Below are 23,784 nucleotides of genomic sequence, written 5' to 3' on the forward strand. Positions count from 1 at the left end.
CCCAAGTTTGTGACAAGCAGGAATAGAAGTCAGGGCCTCACCCCCAGTCTTTAATGAGAGACATTAAAGTTAGTGTGTTTTTAAAAGCCAAATATTTGCATCTAACCTAATACAAGCCCTCAATATCCTCTGCTCTGAGTTTAGCAAGCAATTGGTAATAGATCTATTACCTGTTCCCCCATTCCGTTTCCAATTACTCCACAGGAAAAGGCAGAGAGACTAACCGCATTATGAATGAGAAGCCTTGACACTGAATTGTGCATGTACTGAGCTCCAAACTTTCTTCAGAAGACCATCATATAGGTGTAGCCTGCACATACAGTACTTTCTTTAGAGGCTACCTCGGATCTACTAACTCTCTTCACACACACACACACACACACACACACACTTGCCCTTTTATATGAACTTTTCTCCCAGCATGTCTGGCTCGGAGTTGGCCCTTTAAATCTGGCAATGCCAAGCAGGTGTTGCCCAAAGTAACCATTTTATAGCTGGCAGTTGCTGACTGATCTTCCCTTGCTAGTAAGTGCCTGTTCTGTTTTTCCCTCTACCTGCTGAGGAGATGGCCCTTTTCACAAAGGGAGTCATCTAATTTGAGACAGCACTGAAGTATGATGCTCTGTTTAGCGTAGGTCTCAGTAAGTACTCTTCTTCCCCCTCCTCAATAAAGCCTACGCAACAGCATATGAATCTCACCCCAAGTTTGGCTGTTCATGGGCTTTCCTGCAGGGTCTTCTTGTCTGTGCTCTAGTTCTATCTGACCAGAGGTTCACACCTGCATTTCCAGTGACCTACTGGAGTTAACCATGCTGTGCCAGCAGCTTTACTCAACGCTCTCACTTCTGTTAATGGGAGGGGTCAGCATCCAAGCATGTGGCTGCATGTCCTTCCATTCTATTCTAATCCCTCCAGGTAATCCAAGAATGGGGGTTTGGAAAACTTGTTCTACTGGATTCAAACCTGATGAGGAAACGTGCAACTTCATTTGGATACAAGGATTTTTATTATTATTATTTTGCTTCCTATCCTATGCTGTTCTGTAGCATTGCCATGTGCTGTTAAACATCCTACCAGGTAAGACTGTATGTCACTTGAGAACCAGGTGAATCCTGTATATGATTGTGTAGAATGAGTTTGCAAAGTGCTTTGATGGTATTTGGTATGAAAGGTGCTTGATTAATGTATGATACTATTATTAGATTGTGGGAGGGAATTGACCCTCTTTCTCCTTTGAATGGCAGTGAAGGTGCCCTGGAACAGGAAGATATCTCTAGCAATTATGCATCTCCCACATTTGTAACTTGTCACACAGTACCTAGCTGTGAAGGGAAGTTGTCAGACTCCTTAATGATAGGCTGCAGCACCACTAATTAATTAGAGAAAACAGTCCTGTTTGGGATACAATTGTGATCTTGACTTCCAAAACAAGTGCACTAGCCCTGGGGCAAAAGAGCTACTTCCTGAAGGTAAGTCACCAAAGCTCTTGTTATAATTAACTCAGGCTTCCACTGCAGCTGACCTCTCTATGCTGTTAATCCCCACCTACATTTACTGCTGTGTCCATGGATGAGAAGTTACTCAGGTTCAGACAAGTTTGATACAAGAAGGGTTTGTGATGCAGATGGCACATAAATGCCATATTGCAGAGGCTGCCAAACTCACTTCATTTTTGGACAGGAGATTAGACTTGACTAGTGCAGTGGCAGAGAGGACCTGGCAGCATTCCACCCCATTCAGGGTGCAACCTATTTTAATGGATTAAAAAAAAAAAGTCTTTATACAAGTTTTAATGAAAAAACACCCTAATAATGCTCCCAAAGCAGGACTCCTTCAGCATGACAAGTGTGAAATAAACGGATGACATGCCTACCAACTCAAAATGGGCTGGGCCAGTTATGCTGTATACTCTTTGCTACTACTGCAGATATTAGTGTTTGTTTAATGACTTTTCTCCCTTCTCATCCCCCTTCTCCTTGATTTGACAATGATGCCTTAGGGAAACCCAGTACATTATGTTAAAAAATTAGGTTTTATTTTTAAAATTAATATTAATGGCATTTCTAATGGTTTTTAATTAATTAAAACAGCAATTTGTTGGGATTTAAACTGTCTCCTGCAGCATTCCTAAAACAAGGTGTGCTTCTCAGATCAGAAGCCAAAGCTCAGGGTGGGAGCTTGTTACTGAGAATATGTTACATCATGTGTTGTACTGTATATTTGAGGAAACAAGTCCTGATAGGACATCTGAATTGGATATCAAGCCAATTCTTCCATGACTGATAAATTGGGAGTTGGCAGCAGGTGGACTGTGATTTAGGGAGTGAAATCTTAGAATTACTGTTCTTCAGTCAGGTCAAAGTACTTTTGGTTACTTACTATTTTTTATTAATTTATTTTTCTTCCAAGAATAAAGTTCTTGCTATTTTAGCCTGACTTCCTCTGCAGAATTTGCAACCAGAGAGTTCTGTGCTAGTGCAAGAGAACAGAAACTGATCAGAGTCTAGGCTATTTTCATTGTTCAAGGTGAATTAAGTATAAAAAGTAAACAGACAGCACAATTGATGCCAAGTGAATTAGATAGTTTAGTTAATGGGTGCACAGGGTCAGAAAAGTTTATATCCAACAGAGAACACTCCCTCCAAAACCGGGAATTGAAGTCAAGCACCCTGAATCTCTGCTTTTATTTGATGTTAGCAGATAGCTATGAAACCTACTGGCAAAGTGTGTCTCATCACCCTTTAGTGGCTGGTCCACATGGATAACTGTACACATGCTACCCTTACTGCATTGGCTAAAGTGGTGGAGGTCTGTGCTGTGGATATAAAGGGGTGAACCCTGCTGATCACCTGAGTTGGGGGTCAATATAGTTCCACTTGATAGAATTTCTTAACAGTCTTTAATTACATGATCACATTCTATTTTTCCACAGGACTCCTGCCTCGTTCAATGCACAGGTTGATTCTGCTCTGGAGGATGAATCAGGGTTATGTAGTGAAGGAGACTGTCGTCTGTAGGACCGCTACCTCATGTGTCGCAGAAGTTGGAAGGTATGTAGTGAATGAAGCAGGGGATTGCAAGAAGAGAAAGGATGGTCTCATGGTTAAGACTGTATCATCCGGCATATGCATAAAGGAGCTGAATTAAGGTTGTACAGGCAACCTTAAATCCTGGCTTTTCATAACTTGAGTGCTTGACTTTACAACCTTAGCATTCTTTTAACTTGGAGTTTTGGATGTAACTTACCAATTTAAAAGAACAAACTGAAAAATCATAAATTCTGTCATGTGGAACAATATTGACCCACAACTTGAGTCATCAACAGAGTTTGGACCTTTAGATCACCAGCTTGACTTTGCATCCTCAACGTTTTAATGGAGATGTTTGTTGTAATTATCCTTATTTTACAGATTGGGAACAGAGACACAGATTAATGGATTTGCCCAAGGTCACCCAGGGAGTCAGTGGCAGAGCTTGGAATTGAACCTCCCCCACCCCATGTCCTAAGTCCCATTCTAGTGCCTTAGTCACCAGATCATACTTCCTCTGTGCAGCCGCATGGTAAGGAGCAGGAGACATGGGCAATTGATTTTTGTTTCAACTGCAAGCGTGTCCAGAGTGAAAGCCCCACATTGGTAATAAATATTATGACTGAACTCCCCTACCCTGGGAGCCAGAGCTGACCCTCAGGCACACCCTTCTTCCCACTCTGCCCAGCCCTGGGGGCCAGCAGCAATGTCAGGCATGGTCCTTATTGCTGTTCTCCCTTCGAGCTGAAAATACAGCATCCAACGAGGGCTCGGGAGGTGGGGCTCTGGGACCTCGGCGCTGGGAGGGTTTGAAAGAGAAAGGAAAGCGCACCAGGAGGAAAAACAGGCGCGTGTGCAGCAGCTGATGGGTGGGGAGCAGCACAGTGCGGCTGGGGATGCAGTCATCACTTGCTGCTCTCTAGAGACCTGACTGCCCTGACAGGCCTGGCTCCCCTCACTCGAAGAGAGGGGGTGGATTCCAAGTAGCATCAAAATTGTCTTGTAACCTGCTCAGGGATCTTCCCTCTGAAGACTGGAAATGTTCCCTTGATGGCCATATTGTGTTTGTAAAGACTGGAGCAGTTCATCTTTTGTAACTATCCCTGCCCTGCTTCCCTTCGCTCTGGGAACTGGGATTTCAGCAAGAGGAGGTATACTGGGACGTGGGCTTGGCCTGGCCTAAGACAGCTCACTGAGGCAGGGTGGAGGGAGTGAAGACAATGGATTCTGCTGGCAGTTGAGCCTGACCTAAGAGGAGGGCAGCTGCTGTGGCACCTGAAGTTGGAGAGAAGAGGACTGAAAGGGGCGGGGGGGGGGGCATTAAAATATACCATGGAAGCATAAGGGGACAAAACAGACTGGGGGAAATGGATTGGTGGGCACCAGAGACATGAACAGGCCAGGGGTCCACATGGGGCAAACAGATTTGGGGGACAGGAGGTTACAAATCTGACTTACGGATTTCCAGGGGGTAAATCAGAACGGGGGAGGGGGGGAAAACACACAGGTAGAGCAAAATAGATGGGGTATTACTGGGTGGAAAAGGAACTCCTGCCGTGAATGCTGTGAATGGGGGCAAAAATAGATTTGGTGGGAACTTCCCATCAGTTTCAGGATATTCAGGGACGCACCCCCATGCTCTGGGTGTCCCTAGCCTCTGACTGCCAGAAGCTGGGCAGGATGACAGGGGATGGATCACTCAATAATTGCCCTGTTCTGTTCATTCCCCCTGAAGCATCTGGTCCTGGCCACTCTTGAAAGACAAGATACGGGGATAGAAGCAGCACAGACATAAGCAGCTGTGGAGGGCACAGAAAAGGAGGTCACTTCCCCACCTGCTGATGTCCATCTGTGGAATGCAGTGCATGACGAGCTCAAAACGAGAGAGAGAGAGAGAGATTATTAATTCATGAAATAGAAAATACTGCAAGATGCCTTCCTTTAGTGTGACATTTTCTATAGCTTCAGTTTCAGGATTCTTTATTTCTGATGCAAATAATTCTCAACAAGGAAAGTGAAGGGGATGCTAAATGTATGTGAAGTACAGGCTACGTGGGGACTAAAATTAGTGATGTCCTTTAAAATAAGGGGCGTTTGATAAGTAGGAGAGAGAAATAGAAGATTTCACCTGGTGAAGAACAGGGGAGGGATCTAAGTGTCACAGTGGTTCACCAGTACATGTTTTGGAAGTTGACAAGCTCCAGAATCTCAATTTTCATAAAAAACAAGCAAACAAAAAGGCATATGTGCGTGTTCATTCTGCATTTAGCTCTGGACACGGTGAGATCCGTGTGGGTTCGTGGGGGATTGAGTTCAATGGTCTGGGTCCAGCTCCTATGGAAGATCTGTGTCCCTCACACATGTGATCTGTGTGGGAGACAGCCACATGCAGTAGTCAGGGCAGGGTTGTGGTGCCTCACTAATTCTTATGCAGTTTGGTTGGGTAGAATTTTCTGTAAGTAGGTTTTGGGATTTGTCAGTTGCTACAAGTTTTCAGGCTTGCTCCATGGTGATGGCTTCTTCTTGGCTTCCAATAGGAAGGAAGCCACCTGTAGGAGGAAAGTTCTGCCCAGAATGAGTCTGATACTGACAGCCAGCTGGAGGCTCCAATCCAGGGTGTGGCTGACTGTGTGTTGGTCTGGAGAGATTCCCTGTGAGAACCTGAAGCGAAAAGGTCTGTGTAAGGAGGTTTGGGATTGTTGTATCAGAGTTGTGGTCCATGTGGATCCTGAAGTCTCTCAAGATGATGAATCTTGTGAGCTCTATCCCTATCAGATTGTGTGCATCTCTCTCTGTCCCTCAGGGAAGCCTTTGCTGCCTGGGGATCTCATCAGTAGGATGCCTGTATTTGTTTTCTCTGGATTAAGTGGATGCACTAAAAGAATTGTATTGAGTGAACTTTTTCTGTGTCTTTGTGTAGAAGGGAATGGAATTGTGACTCTGTCACCAGGCTCCCTAGGCCAAATAGAGCAGGCAGGGAGGGGAGACTGGGGGTCCCTTCCAGTTACAGGGCTTGGGGTGGGGGCCTGCCGGTGCTTGGCAGCAATGGGACAGAGAAGTGCTGACTGTGTATGGGATACGTGATCCGGCTAGGGGTGTGTCTGTCTGAGGAGGAGCTGGTAGTGTATGGGGGGGTTCCTGACTGTGCAGGAGCTGACAGGGTATTGGGGAGCTGTCCTTTTATGGGGGAAACTGGCAGTGTATTGAGGGGTCCTATGTAGGAGGAGGGAGGACTGTCACTGAAGGGTGGATTGTCAGTGTATTTGGGGGGGGCGACAGCGAAGGGGGAGGGCTTGTCTGGAGGAGCTGTCAGTGTAGGTGGAGTCCTGATTGGGAGAACTGGCAGTGCCTGGGGGTCTTGGCTGGGGGGCATGTCCGTGGAGGGGGCTGGCTGCAGGGGCTGTCAGTACAGGGGGGTCCAGGCTGGTCTGGCTGGGGGGCTGGGCTTTTTTGGGGGGGCTGGCAGTAGAGAAGGGTCCAGCTTGGCGGGGGGTGGGAGAGAGACTCTGTCCGAGGGAGCTGACCAGGTTGGGGGGGCAGGCTGGAAGAGCAGAGGGGTTCTGGCAGGGGGAGCTGGGCAGGTTGGGGGGGGCGGCAGGCTGGCAGAGCAGAGGGGTTCTGGCCAGGGGAGCTGGGCAGGTGGGGGGGGGAGGCTAGCACAGCAGGGGGGTTCTGGCCGGGGGAGCTGGGCAGGTGGGGGGGGGGCAGGCTGGCAGAGCAGGGGGGTTCTGGCCGGGGGAGCTGGGCAGGTGGGGGGGGGCAGGCTGGCAGAGCAGGGGGGTTCTGGCCGGGGGAGCTGACCAGGTTGGGGGGGGCGGCAGGCTGGCAGAGCAGGGGGGTTCTGGCCGGGGGAGCTGACCAGGTTGGGGGGGGCGGCAGGCTGGCAGAGCAGGGGGGTTCTGGCCGGGGGAGCTGACCAGGTTGGGGGGGGCGGCAGGCTGGCAGAGCAGGGGGGTTCTGGCCGGGGGAGCTGACCAGGTTGGGGGGGGGGCAGGCTGGTAGAGCAGGGGGGTTCTGGCCCGGGGAGCTGACCAGGTTGGGGGGGGCAGGCTGGTAGAGCAGGGGGGTTCTGGCCCGGGGAGCTGACCAGGTTGGGGGGGGGCAGGCTGGCAGAGCAGGGGGGTTCTGGCCGGGGGAGCTGACCAGGTTGGGGGGGGCGGCAGGCTGGCAGAGCAGGGGGGTTCTGGCCCGGGGAGCTGACCAGGTTGGGGGGGGGGGGCAGGCTGGTAGAGCAGGGGGGTTCTGGCCCGGGGAGCTGACCAGGTTGGGGGGGGCAGGCTGGCAGAGCAGGGGGGTGCTGGCCCGGGGAGCTGGGAAGGTGGGGGGGGCGGCAGGCTGGTAGAGCAGGGGGGTTCTGGCCCGGGGAGCTGGGCAGGTTGGGGGGGGGGCAGGCTGGCAGAGCAGGGGGGTGCTGGCCCGGGGAGCTGGGCAGGTGGGGGGGGCGGCAGGCTGGTAGAGCAGGGGGGTTCTGGCCCGGGGAGCTGGGCAGGTTGGGGGGGGCGGCAGGCTGGTAGAGCAGGGGGGTTCTGGCCCGGGGAGCTGGGCAGGTTGGGGGGGGCGGCAGGCTGGTAGAGCAGGGGGGTTCTGGCCCGGGGAGCTGACCAGGTTGGGGGGGGGCAGGCTGGCAGAGCAGGGGGGTTCTGGCCCGGGGAGCTGAGCAGGTTGGGGGGGGGGGGCGGCAGGCTGGTAGAGCAGGGGGGTTCTGGCCCGGGGAGCTGAGCAGGTTGGGGGGGGCAGGCTGGCAGAGCAGGGGGGTTCTGGCCGGGGGAGCTGACCAGGTTGCGGGGGGGCAGGCTGGCAGAGCAGGGGGGTTCTGGCCGGGGGAGCTGACCAGGTTGGGGGGGGCAGGCTGGCAGAGCAGGGGGGTTCTGGCCGGGGGAGCTGACCAGGTTGGGGGGGGCAGGCTGGCAGAGCAGGGGGGTTCTGGCCCGGGGAGCTGACCAGGTTGGGGGGGGGGGCAGGCTGGCAGAGCAGGGGGGTTCTGGCCGGGGGAGCTGACCAGGTTGGGGGGGGGGGCAGGCTGGCAGAGCAGGGGGGTTCTGGCCGGGGGAGCTGACCAGGTTGGGGGGGGGGGCAGGCTGGCAGAGCAGGGGGGTTCTGGCCGGGGGAGCTGACCAGGTTGGGGGGGGCAGGCTGGTAGAGCAGGGGGGTTCTGGCTGGGGGAGCTGACCAGGTTGGGGGGGGCGGCAGGCTGGTAGAGCAGGGGGGTTCTGGCCCGGGGAGCTGACCAGGTGGGGGGGGGGCAGGCTGGCAGAGCAGGGGGGTTCTGGCCCGGGGAGCTGACCAGGTTGGGGGGGGCGGCAGGCTGGCAGAGCAGGGGGGTTCTGGCCGGGGGAGCTGACCAGGTTGGGGGGGGGCAGGCTGGTAGAGCAGGGGGGTTCTGGCCCGGGGAGCTGACCAGGTGGGGGGGGGCAGGCTGGCAGAGCAGAGGGGTGCTGGCCCGGGGAGCTGGGCAGGTGGGGGGGGGCAGGCTGGCAGAGCAGGGGGGTGCTGGCCCGGGGAGCTGGGCAGGTGGGGGGGGCAGGCTGGCAGAGCAGGGGGGTTCTGGCCGGGGGAGCTGGGCAGGTGGGGGGGGCAGGCTGGCAGAACAGGGGGGTTCTCGCCGGGGGAGCTGGGCAGGTGGGGGGGGCAGGCTGGCAGAGCAGGGGGGTGCTGGCCGGGGGAGCTGGGCAGGTGGGGGGGGCAGGCTGGCAGAGCAGGGGGGTGCTGGCCCGGGGAGCTGGGCAGGTTGGGGGGGGCGGCAGGCTGGCAGGAGGTGTGGGGGGGGGGCTCTGCCTGGGGGGCTGGCAGTAGAGGGGGCTCCAGCCTGGCAGGTTGGGGGGGCTCTGGCCGGGGGGGGGGGCGCCTCTCGCAGGAAGGAGGAGCGAGCAGCGCTCCGTGAGTCCCGGGCCCCCGGGCCCCCCTGCGCCAGGGCAGCCGGCCCGTGCGCTCAGGTCCGCCACGGGCCCATTGGGGGGCCCCGCGGCCTGTCTATCGGCCGGGTTCTGCAGCGCCCGCACCGCGCCCGCATGGACTATCCAGGCCCCGGGGCCCCGCGCCGCCCGGGGCAGGCAGCGTGCTCGTGCGCAGGCTGTGCCGCAGCGCGTGCCCGCGCCGCCCTGCCCTTCGGCCCCGACCCTGTATAACGCTCGGAGTTATGCACAGCCCGCCGGTGGGTTATGCCGCAAGCAGGGCCCGGGTACCCCGCTGCCGGGGCCCCGCGCCTGGCACGGGGCTCGGAGTTATACAGGGCCGCTATGGCCGCGTTACGCCGCATCCAGGTCCCGGAGCCGCGCTGTGGTTTCGCCGGTGCCCTGGGTGACGGCCCGCATTATGCAGGGCGTCTATGGGTGACGTATGAATTATCCAGCTGCCCGGGCCACCCCATGGCGGAGCCCCGCACTCTGTATTGCCGCGGCTGCTATGCAGCGCCCCTATCGGCGCGCGAGGTGTATCCAGGCCCCAGGGCTCGGCCCGGCCCCGCTCTCTGGCTCGTCGCCTCACAGTAAAGATGGCGCACAGCGGTCGGTGGCGCTTCCCTGCCCGGCCCGGCAGCGGCGGCTGGGGCCGCCGGGGGCTGGGGGGGTCCCGCCTCCGGGTCCCGGCCGTGCGGAACCTCCGGGCCCCGGAGCCGCCGCCTCAGGCCGGGGCGGGCGAGGGGGAGCTGGGGGCGCCGGGCTCCAGCGGGGCGGCGGGAAGCGGGGGAGGCGGGGCAGTGCCGGGCTCCGGCGGCCCTGGGGGCCCCGCGGCCGGGGTAGGGCCCGGCTTCGATGCGGCGCTGCAGGTCTCGGCCGCCATCGGCATCAACCTGCGGCGGTTCCGGGCGGCCTGCGGGTCCGAGGCGGGCAGCGGAGAGGTAAGGACGGGCCGGGGGAGGGGAGAGCCTGGCCCGGGGAGCCCCGCGCCCGGCTGCGGGGAGCAGCCCAGCCCAGGCGGCTGAGCCAGGGGCTGCTTGCCCCGGAGAGCATCTCCCGCTCCGCCCTGGGGCCGGAGGGCACACCCCTTCCGTGCGCACACCCCGCGGGCGGAGCGGCCCCGGCCCGCGAGCCGCCTCCCCGGGGGGAGCACCGCACCGCACCGCACCGCACCCCGTGGGGTCCGGCTGCTGCCCCCCGGACAGAGCCGGCTGCTCCCCGCCGCTGCCCCGCTGCCGGCGGGCACACCCCCTCTGCCTGCCTGGGGAGCAGGCCACCCTCTCCCGCGCGTGGTACACAGCGCAGCCCGGCGCAGGTGAGCTTCCCCCCACACCTCCTCCGCCAGCTTCCCCGGGCTGGCACCTGCCCACCCCTAGCGGGGTGCGGGGGGGAAAGGCCCTGCTCCCCCGAGGTGGATGTGGGAGAAGGAGGGGATGTGGCAGCAACCGCAGCAGCGTTTTGTAGAGCAGGAGATACTCCTCCCATCCCATCCCCAGACTGAGCAGACACTCCCCACCGGCCCTACTCGGGGGCGAAGAGCAGCCTGCCGCCCCCTCAGAGAGATTGCTTTTCCCCAACTCAGACATTTTGTTATTGATCCTCTTCCTCAGTTCTTTCTCCAGGAGGAAGGCGCCCTAGCAACTGCCTCTCATGGGAGGAAGGCTAGGAAGGAGGGGTGAGGGTGGGTGAAGAGCATGTGCTCCCCACCATCAGTAGCCGCAGAAGGATGTGGGTAAAAAGCTTCCCCCCATCATCAGCAGGTAGGGCTGATAAATGATATTTACTCTTCCCTCTCTATTGTGAGCAAGCGAGGGTGGGTAAAGCACATTTGCTCCTTCCCTTCTCTTGATCAGGAGAGGATGGGTAAAAGGAACTTGCCCCTGTCCCCTTTTATAAACAGAAGGCGATGGGGGTCCACGTCTGACGCTGGATCTTTATTCTGTTCCTTCTAAAAGGGGAGTTATACAGATAAATGCCCCTTCTGATATGTCCAGATATTAGAGTTTCTACATTTGTTTTCTTTAGGATTGAATGGGTAAAGGGATTTAAATAGGTAGGATTGGGGAGCATGAACAACAGCTGCTGGGGGCTGAGGAGGGGGAGGGGAGGGATGCTCTGAAGTGCGCTTGACTGAAACAGAAAGGGAAAGATGTCAACAACCAGCCGCCTCCTGTGTGCCCTGCTGTTGGTGCCACAAGCGCGCTCACACAAATCCCGTTCAACCCTTCTCCCTTTCACCACCCTCAGCTGCACCTGGACTTGGAGGGAGACCCCCAGGGGCAGAAAAGATGGGGGAGAAAGCAGCTTAATTGCAAAAAGGGGCTGGCATTTTTGTAGAGTTGTTCATCTTCCTGCCTTAATTTTTTTCTAAGCGTTTCTAAGGCAGCCAGATCAGGAGTCTGACAACAACCCGCCTTTTGACAGTGCTGGGAAGACATGATGGGGGCGTGTTACTTACTACTAGCTGCAGCATCCCCTTTTCTTGTTTCTCTCCTTTTTGAAGTACTACCATTCACAGCCTTCCAAAGATGGAATTTTTTCTGGCAACATACCAGGAACATACTTACTTTTGAAGGGCCAATTCCATATCTTGATTTAAAGGAAAACTCTCAAAATCACACTCTTAAAAACCAACAGGATTGCTTTCTTATGTTAATAATATCCAAAGTTATTAAAAATGAAATAATTATAGAAAGCTAATTGCTTCTCACAATTTTTAGTGTTTACTTTTTGTATTATCCTCATCCTGTACAGTAAAACCTGGCTGGTCAGTTTCAAATGTTGTTTATAGTAATTTTCACTTTCTGGGGCAGTTTGCTAGCCACTAGCACAGTCCTACAGTATATGAATTTCATGCATTGCAAGGGGATGTTTAATTACAAACAAACTATTATAACAATTTAATGAAAAAATTTCTTTTATTGTAACCTGAACATTTTAACAAAAACAAATATTTTGTTTTAAACCACTCAAATTACGCAGGGGAAAACATCCCTTTACTTAATAACACAAACTCCCTTTGGCTGGATATAATGATTAAAAGATTAGGTTAAATTAAAGTTACTGTATCAACTTGAAGGAAGTTAGTATCTTATAAATATGAACAGGAGTACTTGTGGCACCTTAGAGACTAACAAATTTATTAGAGCATAAGCTTTCGTGGACTACAGCCCACTTCTTCGGATGCACTTCTTCTATATGCATCCGAAGAAGTGGGCTGTAGTCCACGAAAGCTTATGCTCTAATAAATTTGTTAGTCTCTAAGGTGCCACAAGTTCTCCTGTTCTTCTTTTTGCGGATACAGACTAACACGGCTGCTACTCTGAAACTTATAAATATGAGTTGACTGGCAAAAAATGAAATCTGAACAGTCAGCCTACTGATCATAGAATTATTATTTTGAGGCATAGGAGGCAGGGGTTAAAAAGAAAAGAGGATTTATATATGGTAGTGGATTTTTGTCCTTTCATCCCCATGTGTGTTTTGGAATTTAGAGACAATTCTAATATGTATTAGAAAATATTTGTGCCTTTGAATCTAAGGACATCATATAAAGAAAGCAATGAGGACAAACTTGTCCTTTACTGTTAATGAAGAAAATATTTCTTGTCTTAGAGGTAAATGCATTTACTAAATGTTCAACTAGCAAATACTTTAAGATAAGTAGAAGAGCAATATTTTATGGTAATTAACAACCTCTAATTACAACTCTGTATGAGAAAGAGCTTTGTTTGCTGGTAAGAATGGTTTATCTATTAGGCTATGACAAATGACCTTTTAATTTTTATTAAGCTGCTGAAAAACTCCTGTCTTCTAGTGTTATGGGATGGGGGGGGAAATGAAGTTTCCCTGATAGTTTATTGGTTGTAGCCTGTGAGGAAGCATTAGTTGAATTTCAAATGACATCATATAAACCGGTATGGAGCAATACCTGAACTCCTGTTCAAATTTATTTAAAACTACATTGTGAATGGTATTCTGAGACTCCACAGTAGCAAGGCAGATACCCAAACACACTAAAAGTGCCATACAACTTTAATAGATTCAGTGTTTTTTCTCATAACTGGTAGAAACATATTGCTCCCTCCTGTGTTTTCAGTAGGTAGTGTTTCCCTAAGATCAGACTAGCTGTTAGTCTGTTGCTTTTCAGGGACTTGGTTATTTTAACAGATGATCTCTGAATATGGAGGTCAGAAGGTTGGGAGCATGTTCATCATAAAGATTACACTAATCTGAAGTAATGCAGCATATTACTCAAAATCCAGCTCAAAAGTTTGACTCCGTTCCCTGTTGAATGGGATGGAGTAGCATTAGGTTTACTATCTGGCCAATAGGGTTCTAGCCCCTGATTGTGACAGGAATTTGGGGGCAAAGCTTCTTTATCATCCTAACTGCCAAGAGTCCAGTCTCCTTTTACCTGGGACTCATTGTACTTAAGTAGTGTCTTGTGAATAGTTGCATAACATCTACATTGTTCGTGATTTCCATGAAGTCAAGGATTTTTCCTGAACTAAGCTGATCAAAACCTGCTGCTTACCTGCTCTAAAATGACTCATCCTGAGTTGAAATCTTAGTGATTATGTAATATTTTATAAGTCTGAATGGAGCTAAATGTAATGTCCAGGAATCCTTGGAGATCAAAATAGCATGTAAGAAATTGTTGTATTATTGTGTAAATTTGTGTTATGGTCGGTACTATTTTTTAAGCAGCTTTTACTCTGGTCTGGTCTCTTTTATGCAACTACCAAAAATGTGCTGTTAACATTGATTCTAATTTAATGCAACAAAATCAGAAAAACTCAGAGTTAAGTGTTGCACTCAAACTTTCACTCACCTCTTTGTGCCATGGTCCAGAACATAGTCGATCTTACTTGTTATACTGCATGTGCTGAAAATCCTGGGTACAAAAGAGACAAAGAAAAACAGAGCAGCTCTTTCAGATATGACTTCTTGTTTCTGTCCATTCAGTGAAACTTTAACATTATTAACATAATTTTAATTTTCTTTGTTACTCAATAATAATTTAAGGGGTGAGGAAGGCCAATGGATCTCCTCCAATTCCCAGCCAATGTTGATTTTATGCGTATCCTTTGCTCCTAGTACAGTTCAGTTTCTTTCACTGAGCTGCGTTACCTTTTTTTTTTTTCAATCTGTAGAATGAAATACTAAAATGTTAGGCTTTGACTTAGCAATAGATGAGGGAGTTTTAACATAGTAGAACCAAAACAGATTGAAAAAATCTTGTTCACATCAAATCCTTTCTACTTGATCTGAGTGGAACCATTACCTTGAGTTTAATAATCAGGAGGATTCTGGATAGCATTTGTTTACTTATTCTCTAGACTATAATATGGAATTTTTGTATAGTAGAAACCAGGAAAAGTGCTTATGTACAACTGCTCTTTATCAGAGTTAAATGTCGGCCAGCTATGTTGTTTCAAATAATGTTTAATTGAAGCTTTATGTTTAATTAAAGCTATACTTAGTTTCAACTTGATGCAAGTTAAAACAGTTACAGATCCCTGGAAAAGGAGTTTAAAATGAAAGTCAGATCTTAACAGTAATTGAAGTGACACTGGTAGTGTTGCTGTAATTATAAATGGATCATAATCTTCTATGAGGCAAACATCAGAGCTTTAAAGGTTCACTAATGGGTGACTTGTTTTGAAATTGCACTAGATACATGTGTTGGTAGGAGTGGCTTTCTATTACTGCCATAGTCATGCCTGAGCTGAATAGCACAGATCATTTCTTTCCTGCACTTGTATTAAAATTTTGTGTCTCATAACTTCCTCTCCTAATTTTATGTTAAAGGGTCATTGTAAAACTGTGTGTGTGTTTAATTACTGAAGTACAGTTACAGAGCTCTGCCTATTAGTGGTAGCTTATTAAGTATATGTGGCTGGAGAGATTTAGACTATTAGGTATTTATGTAAAGAAAATCCTGACCGATTAAATGCATGTTGTAACCAAAGATATTGAACATTCCTGTTTTTTCACACCTGGTCTTCCTGAATTGTTCTAGGCTCCTTCATAAGAAATATTAAAATTGAAGTATAAATTATAACCATACTAAACCAGGGTCCTGTTCGGGTTCTCTCAATGTTTCCTTACTTTGCTGAATGCTGGTTGTATGCAGCTCTCAGAATACAAGTATGCTGGGTTGTAGATTGTGAGAAAGTTGATTCTTTCTGATGGAATGTTTTATGTCCAACTTTTCAAAGAAGGCAATGATTTATAATGTACTGTTGGGTTATCTGTTACTGTGTCTTGGCATGTTAACAGTATAAGCATCAGAACTCTTTGGCATCATGGTTCTCTCAGCTATGCCACTCACAATACAATCCTTAAAATGTTTTATTGAATTAACATTGTGTCATCCCTTCCTCCCCCGCTTAGTTTTCAAGTGTAGGAGTCAGATTATTGAACTGTGGATATTATCATACCACATCCGATTCAGTCCAAGGAATCAGAGTGGGTGGGGACAGTCGATAACCTGTTGCCTCCTTCAGGTAGCAGTTAATCTTTCAGCCATTCTTAATTTGGGGGAGAAGGTATAAAGAAGTTCTCTCTTCATTGTTAGGGTTGCCTTTCCTCCCATACTGTTGCATGTGTTCCACACAAACACACAATGTTTTGCTATATGTGTTCCATAACCACTTGTTACAAGTTGCAAGAGCACTGCCCTCTCTTTTCCCTTTTGAAACTGTTTGTGATGGATATACATACAGGATTTACAAACATAGGTGCAAAAGCCTGCCACCTGCTCCATTTATTACCACTTAACCCTTTGAGTGCTCTGGCATGTACTGCCTATAGCTAATGAATTGGCATTTCAAGGACCTTTTGATTTGTCTTGTTCAGCTGTTCCCTCTTATTTTATATATTGAAGTCATAACAAGATGATTTTGGGGCATGGTTGAGAGGAGGAATAGGGTATGCAACAGAGTTAAGATTAGGAACCTGGGCAATTCAGTCAGCATTTAAGTCAGTCAGAAGATGTTTGTCCCCACCACATAATTTTTTGAGATTTGGTTTTGAAAATTTATCTAGCAAACTTTTATTACTAGTTTAGAGTATATTTCTAAATTGATTCTTAGCCAGACCCTTTACTTACCTGTTTCCACCACTCTAAACAGCCAGACAAATGTTGTAGAGTGGTGATCATAGGCATTGCAACTTTGTGGAAGCAATAACCTGGGAGCTTCCATCCAAGGAGACTACAGTTATGGCCCCACATATCTCTGAAACTTTACCCAAATTCTAGCTGCATGTAAGGGTGGTAGCAGAAATGCCACTGATCTTTAAATTTGTTAAAAGAATTCTCATTGGCTTAGGTATATAAATGCTGAGGCTAGAAGGCATTTTGCTGGAGTGTTGTTTTGGGAAAGTTCAGATTCCTATAAAGAGAAAAAGGTTACCTGCTTTAAGGGTGGGTATTTCAGTTAGAGGAACTACGTTGTATTGGTATGGAAGGGACAAGCAAAATTCCCACTCTTTTTATTCCCTTTTCAATTCATCCTATAAAAAGCTTGTCTAGAACTTAGCCTGGACTTAGTAAAGCCATACTCTCAAATCGAGAGCCAAATGGCTTTGTTGATGGTTCATCAGTATGAGACAGACAATGGTATCATTGCTGAACCCTCACCTCTGATTCCTGCTCTCACAGCCATTAAAATACTTGTCAGGATACAAAGAGGATCTGGAGATCTCTCTTATGAGGTTATTGAAAGATGCAGTTGGCCATTTCCCCTGGACTTTCTTTACAGATTGGAACAGCATCTTTAGAATACAATTATATTTATGTCCAGAAGTATCTGAATTGTTTCAGTATTCTGCTTTGATGTGTCTGGGCAACTTTGACTGTTAAACATAAAATGGACATGAATGATTAAAAAAATCTACAATTTTTTAATCTATTCTCAGTTCTCTGTTTATCCTAAGTATTGCTTTCTAAATGTCCCACTTAAGAAACTGACAGGAGCAGAACTAGCTTAGCAAAAGTGGTGCATTGACAGGACTGTTCAGTTTCCCAAATTCCATCTGCTTCATTTTTCACTCATTGAGTGCAGGATACTGAGGTGATGCACAGTTTCTGTATAACACTTTGGGTGACCCTCTGCTTCACAGCCCTTACTGAAAGGATGTTGCCATCAGAATGAAACTGTTTCAGGTGTTTCACTTTGCAGAAAGCATTTCCTGTTCACTCAGAGTGAAAATTGTGACTAGAGATTATTCATATAGACTCAAGAGTAATGAGAGCTTGGGCAGGGTTGATAGAACACAACTAGAGGTACACCATCAACTACCTGGAAAACCTTGGACTGATTAAATATTTTGTTAGAGTGTTGTGTTTTAAGTCTAAAAGTTCTTTGTGGCTGCTGCTTGGGATTTAGGTCATGGGAGTGATCTTTGCATTCATCTTAACTCTGTAATAGCACTGGATGTTTTCTGAGTTACACCTAACAAATATTATCTGGCTTTAACAGAGCAGACTAAGCCATATACTACTAATGCTCCTCGAATGCGCACTGTAGTAATTTTGTGAGAATAGGATGTTCAGTTTGAGTTTGTAATTCTAAAATTAGTTGTCAATTGAGACTCTGGAAGCTGGAGTTCTGATTGTGTTTATGCCGCTCTTCCTGTTACTTATAATTGTTAAGGATATGGGGAGCCAGTTAAAAATGTAGGGTTCATTTTGAAGCAGAATTTCTTCTATTCCTGTTCCTCTTTAGAGCTTGTATTATGTGGAGGCAACATCGTGAATAATTCTGCTGTGCTTTCTGAGAAGTCTTACAAGCTGATTTTGCTTTGTACCTCTATTTCTAGCCTAAGTGCCAACAGATGTGACATTCTCATTCTCAGTTTCTGGACAGGCATTCACTTACAAGAATGTGGAAGTCAAATGAGCCCTCACTTTGCTAGGCTGGATATAACAAGAACGCCAAATGCTCTGGTGCTTGTAAATGACAATGCAACTCAGAGCAGTAATTTGGAAATTCAGGGATGTGCTTATTGGGGTAGCTTAAGGATCCAGTTATTTTGATCAGAACGTGCACATGAACATCTAGCTTGATGCTGACATGGTAATTTGTTGCTTTGTCGTCTTTTCAAAATAATGGGAGTGCATTAGATGTTGTGCCAGTAACTACTGGACAGTCTTCAGAGTTAGCTTCTGAAGTCAGACTCTCGCTTGTCTTTCCAAGGAGAATAAGATACTGTAGAACTGGTACGCTTTTGAAGAATGAACCAAAAACTAGGGTGTAGGAGATGAAGTAAAGTAAATCATTGTTCAAATACTTGTCTTTAAATTAAATATGCCCCCTTCCCCCAAGTGCTGCCTGGAAAGTTGCATTCTTATTTCTAGTACTTCTGCCTGTCAGTTTTGATGACAAGAATGATTCCGTTTGCCTCTAAGAATCCATATTATGCTCCAAAACTGAGACACCAGTGGAATCAGTATCTTTAGGAGAACTTTCCAGTCGAAACCCATTTTAAAAATCAGAATTCCTTGTTCTATCCAAAGATGTAATAACTTTGGAAAATATTGTAATGTTGCCCCAAAGTCTTATTAAAGTGGTCTGTTAATTCATAATCATAAAGATTTAAATATGATTTTCTCTCATTGAATTACACTGGTCGTAATGAAAAGATTTTGTCCATTGAGTAAGAACTTAAACCTATGAACTGTCTGGCTAGTCTGTAATATTTTGATAGGAGAGTTTCAGTGTATTTCTGCCCTCTAGATCTAGGGGATGCTCCCTGTCTGCGACATTGGGCTTTTCGCCTCCTTGTCATACTGGAGGGACTAGCCTGTTCTCATCCTTTTATTTATTTTCCCAAGTGACCTTTTTGTGTTGCATTATGTTTTCTCGGGTAAGTGAAGTCATGTTTAAAATCATCATGTTTTTAATCACCCTGTTATGCTTTATGGTAACTTACGTTAAGATAACCAGAGCAATTGTGTTCGTGCTTCAGTCTCCTCAGGATGGAGTGTCAATACCTGTCGCATCTTTAACTGATTCAGCATTCTCTTTACCAAGGCATCTGCTCCTCTCCCTGCACCCCTCTATTAGAAATACAAAGAGTGAGGGGGAAGTGTTCAGGAAGAGAACATAGGGGGAATATTTAATGCTTCTCTCCCTTTTCCACCTGACCGACTTCATATGGACTGCAACAGTTGGGGTCCCTTCTAATGACTCACAGGAAATTTGCTTCTGTTGCAGACCATAGGGAGGCAAATTGAGAGGGGGAGCTCTAGGAGCCATTTGCCTTCTGCTACACTCTGAATTCCTCAGCTCTGCCTCCTCATTTGAACCACTATCTTCCTCGCTTTATTCCAGCATTCTTCAGCAAGGCACCTGTTCTCTCCATCCCCTCCAGAAATCTGCTCTACCTCATGCTCTTTTGAACCAGAGACTCGGTGATGGAGAGAGGTGTGTTAGGATCTTAAGGAAGTGGGATAAGAAGACGAGGGAAAGCACAGAACTTTCTTCCCTATTCCACTCAGTGTGCCTTCTCTGGTTTGTAACAGCAGGACTTCCTTTTTATGAGCCCCAGGAGGTTCTCAACTCCTTTACCTAGTCCCTCTACTTCTTGCAGACTTCACCAAAAGCCCAACCCCCCTCGAGCACCTTATGGCCCCTTTTCCCCATATACCTCTCAAGCATTTAGGTGTTATGAGATGCTGCACAAGCATAAGGTTGGGGGTGGCGGTGTCTCTTAGTGTTCAGATAAATTGTTGGGAGCCCTTGATGAGCCTCATCAGACTTACTAGGGAGTTGATGTATTTACCCAAGTGAAGCCCAACTCTTAAAGGTTGCAGGAGACGGGCTCCCCTTCTGCAGAACTGAGGGAAGGGGTTAGGAGAAACTTCTCCCTTTCCTAATCTTAATTCTCTGCTAAATCCTATGTTAAGACTAGTAGGGAATTAAGGAAATTTATACACACACCCCTCTACCTTTAAGGTGAAGCAAAGGTTGCACATGTGAGTCATGGGTTTGAATACATGTTGCCTTTCAAAAACTTTAAGGTGGGTGGAACCTTCATACATTAGAAACCTATTAAATGAGCAGTTGTTGCACTTCTCAAATAAGTCCTTAACTCAGCCCCAGAAACAATGCTCTAAAAAAAAAAAGTAGGAAGCATTTTATTCATCTATAAAGTTTTTATTTTTTCTTTGATTTAAAAAATACCTGGAATGCCTTAATTTTAATTGTACGGTTGGTGGATTGCTTATGGCTTTTTTCATCATTCATACAAGAAATTTTACAGTACTTTTTGTGCAGATAGCACAGATGCTGAAGGCAATCCTTCTTCATTAAGGACCTTGATCCTGTAAGGGGCTGAGTGCATTCATTGCTTCACAAGATTTGGTTCTGTGATGATATGTGCCAGCCAGTTATCCAAGTATCATTAGACATAGAGCTAGCATGTCTCCATATGTAAATATTATATGCCTAGATCATCCCATTAGAACTCTTAAGTGAAAAGAACAAATGTTAGTATGGGGACAAATCATCACACTTAGTATTGGAAACATGTTTCCAATAAAAAAAAAGATAAAATGAGTTTGCTGTGGTGTATGTTTTTGATACTCTACATGCAAAGAAGGGAATATGCTAGGCTGGTTTTCTACAGAGGCTGTTAAAATAGTTTGTGTCTCTTGTTTGAGATGTGCAGCCTTAACTTTGCATTTGCTGAGTTTCTAACATTAGAGGTGTTTCGTTAGCTAAAATTCATGAAAGATAATATGTACTCAAGCCATTGATATATGTCTGCAACCGTAACTTTATCCATAAAAAACTTTAAGGTGAATATTATTGGAAATGACTTTCAAGACTCTAAACATATACACCCATAGTGTGCAAGTAAATATGCAAATTATTTTTTAATCCAGGAATTCTGCTTTTTTTTCTTGTTTGGTTTCCTTTCAAACTTTGCACGTAATGTAAAGGATTGCCTTCTGAAAACTAGTCTTTCTCATGAAGAGTTGTTGGGAGTGGACAGCATCCACCCTGATTGAATTGGCCCTGTCAACACTGGTTCTCCACTTGCGAAGTAACTCCCTGCTCTCCATGTGTCAGTACATAATGCCTGTAACTTTCACTCTATGCATCCGAAGAAGTGAGGTTTTTACCCACGAAAGCTTATGCACAAATAAATCTGTTAGTCTTTAAGGTGCCACCAGACTCCTTGTTGTTTTTGTAGATACAGACTAACACGGCTACCCCCTTATTCTTTCTCGTTAAGGTAAGTTGCCTGATATTTTTATTAAACTACATTGTGGGCCATCTGAATCTTTGGTCTCTGGATAAAAATCCTTAAACATTTATGTTTGCCTTCTTCTTTACCAGAAAGAAGATAACTCAGGTGTTTTAACAGGCATTTATAGTTCCTCTCTTCTTTTCTCTGAAGCCCCATCTTCAAAGATTTCCAATATACACAAAATAGAAGTGATCTTGCAAAGAGCTGACCATTGGTCTAAATGTATGAGAACATCATAGACTACTGTAAAGCAGAAATGTGCCTGCAACTGTGATCTTTTGAGTTGCAGAATAAATTCTTCAAGGCAGAGAATTATTGTCTTCACATTGTGATGCACAGGATACCCCTGGATGTTTCTTAATACTGTTCTTAGTAGTTCTGGCTTTTAGATCAGTATAGCATGTCTTTGTTCTTTCTGGCCTCTTTCTACTGACAGGGAAGATGACACGAACTCATAAAGAACATCCACAACAAGGAATTGAGAAACAAAAAGCAGATTTGAACGTCAGTATATTTTGATGATTTTCCTTGCTGCGTTGTATTATTTCAACTTCTCCCTTCTTTGTTAGAGTAGTTTTCTAGCAGGAATTAAATGATTTAAAGGTCTGGTTGGTCTTCTGAAAATGTGAGTTGAAATTACTTATTTTTAATGGCCAGGCTTAGGAATTCAGCAAAAGGTTGCTAATTATGGAATTATAGCTGGTAAAAGGACAGTTTAATAAGCCAAAATTGGTCATTCCTGCTCACCCCCCAGAAAAGTTATATTTATTAAGGATTGCAAAGTATTTATATGTGCCTAAGGACCACTTCATCCTCAGTTGAAATATAAATATAGTAGCCACTTTATGGTAGTCATTCTGCACAATAACTTTTAAAAGGGGGAGGGGAAGTGAAGAGTAATGTATCCAATTAAAACTATACTAGGGAAACGTCGATAGGCGGAGTATAAAAATGAGAGTTGGATTTGGCCAAGTAGCATGCCACACAGCATCGTTGTGGGGGCACCATTACACTACCGACCCTGAGAAGAGGGCTGCGTATTGAGTCACTACAGCTCTTGGGTTTTTCCTTGGTGTCTTCTCCCGACTGCATGTTCCTTGGTCTTTAATACAGTTTAGTTTATGGAGTCTGAAATCTCAGCCTAAAGTCATAACCAGATGCACAAAATTCTGCCTTTCGAGGTGAGTGCTGAAAAAGTATTACATTCTTTGTCATCTTAGTGACTCACCATCTACATCAGAACATGGAGGTTATTGGTTTTATGGTTGGCCTATAACATGTATGCTGGATTCTTACAAGATATGATACGTGGCCCACTTTCAAGGAAGGAGCCAGTTAAGCAAATGGCCAAATAGGTCTCTGAACCAAAATGGAGGCTGGGAAATCTGACTTTATCACCTTGAAAGTGGCTGTTTTAAGAAGGGATACATGCAAAATCTGATTCAAAGGCATTTTTTTATGGGATTTATTATGTGAAATTAGAAATCAACAGCTGTCACCTTTTCTGATTCAGAAAATAAGAAAAGGTATGAATCATTCATGTGGTTCAGCACTAGGTGGGTGAAAGCATTTACTCCAGAGCAGTGTGTTGTGATACATTACATCTTGCCCCTTAGTGATTTTTATGAATTATTTCCAATTATAGGAGTGAGAGCTTTAAATAAAAGTTAGTATCAAGGATGTTTCCATCAAGGATGAAATTTTGCAAGGACTTTTAGTGGACAGAAACTCCATTGAAACAAAAGGAGCCCTTATAAAGTTATGAGTTGTGTCCATCAGCACTTCTTGACAGGTTGGGTCTTGTATATTTTCATGGAGGCTGGATTTGTACAGTTTTGGCTTTTTCCTTCTCAGAACATTACAGGAGTGGTTTATATGTTTATGATTAGATTTTTAATGTTATTTAAAAACAACATACAAATTAAGAGTGTTCAGATAACACAATATTTAATGATATTCGGTATCTCGCCCTGTTTGGGACTTGTAATGGTCTACCAACAGAGAATGACTTTACATGCCTTATATGCTACAATTGCCAGGCAGTTTGGGTTTGGAATAAGGTATTATTTTAGCTTAAACTCTGAATTTCTTTGCCTTTGTGGTTGGGCATAATCTTCTGTTGAATAATGTAAATAAATCTTTGTACTTTTTGCTTTTTTTCTGCAAATACTTTTGTGCATTTACGTTGTGTTTTGTATTGTGGTATGCTTCTTGCATAGTTTCCTGATGGGCAAACCACACTGGATTGTATCAGAGCAAAAGTCAGTAAGACCTCTTTTCTGTTGTTTTTTCAGTTTTAAAATAGCTCATTGGAAGTTGAGTCCTTGAAGTATAGCTATTATCATCAGTCTTAAAATATTATTTATCTTTAGCCCAGTCCACCTAATGGTTGAAACTGTGCTAGCAAGGACTATGTTTTTGTCCAATTCTACTGTTTCTATATCAATGGTTCTTGAACTGTAGGCCATCAACTATTGTGTTCATAATCCTTCCAGGTATATTGCAGAACGAAATATTGAGAGCCAGTCAGTAGGGAGGTTGAGAGACTGCCTAGTGAGCTGATTTGTTTTTTTTTAAAAAGTCTAAAAAGTGGT

At 46.6% G+C, this 23,784-nt stretch overlaps 1 protein-coding gene across 6 annotated transcripts in view; it reads left to right on the forward strand.

Moving 5' to 3' along the window:
• The window catches only part of KMT2A (lysine methyltransferase 2A), an 89,390-nt gene that overhangs the window by 1,556 nt on the left and 64,050 nt on the right, over window positions 1-23,784 (forward strand). For 2 of the 6 annotated variants that reach the window (XM_065570264.1, XM_065570266.1), the window contains exon 1: window positions 9,494-9,864. In XM_065570264.1, coding sequence (XP_065426336.1) covers window positions 9,520-9,864 — 345 coding nt within the window. In that variant the 5' untranslated portion in view covers window positions 9,494-9,519. Of the gene's footprint in view, window positions 1-915; window positions 1,078-1,354; window positions 1,470-2,929; window positions 3,051-9,416; window positions 9,865-23,784 lie in introns of those variants that run through there. The other 4 variants (XM_005299774.5, XM_065570267.1, XM_042851807.2 and 1 more) reach the window with 4 other exon arrangements.

The sequence above is a fragment of the Chrysemys picta genome, chromosome 16, assembly GCF_011386835.1.
Source record: "Chrysemys picta bellii isolate R12L10 chromosome 16, ASM1138683v2, whole genome shotgun sequence".
NCBI classification, from domain to species: Eukaryota; Metazoa; Chordata; order Testudines; family Emydidae; genus Chrysemys; species Chrysemys picta.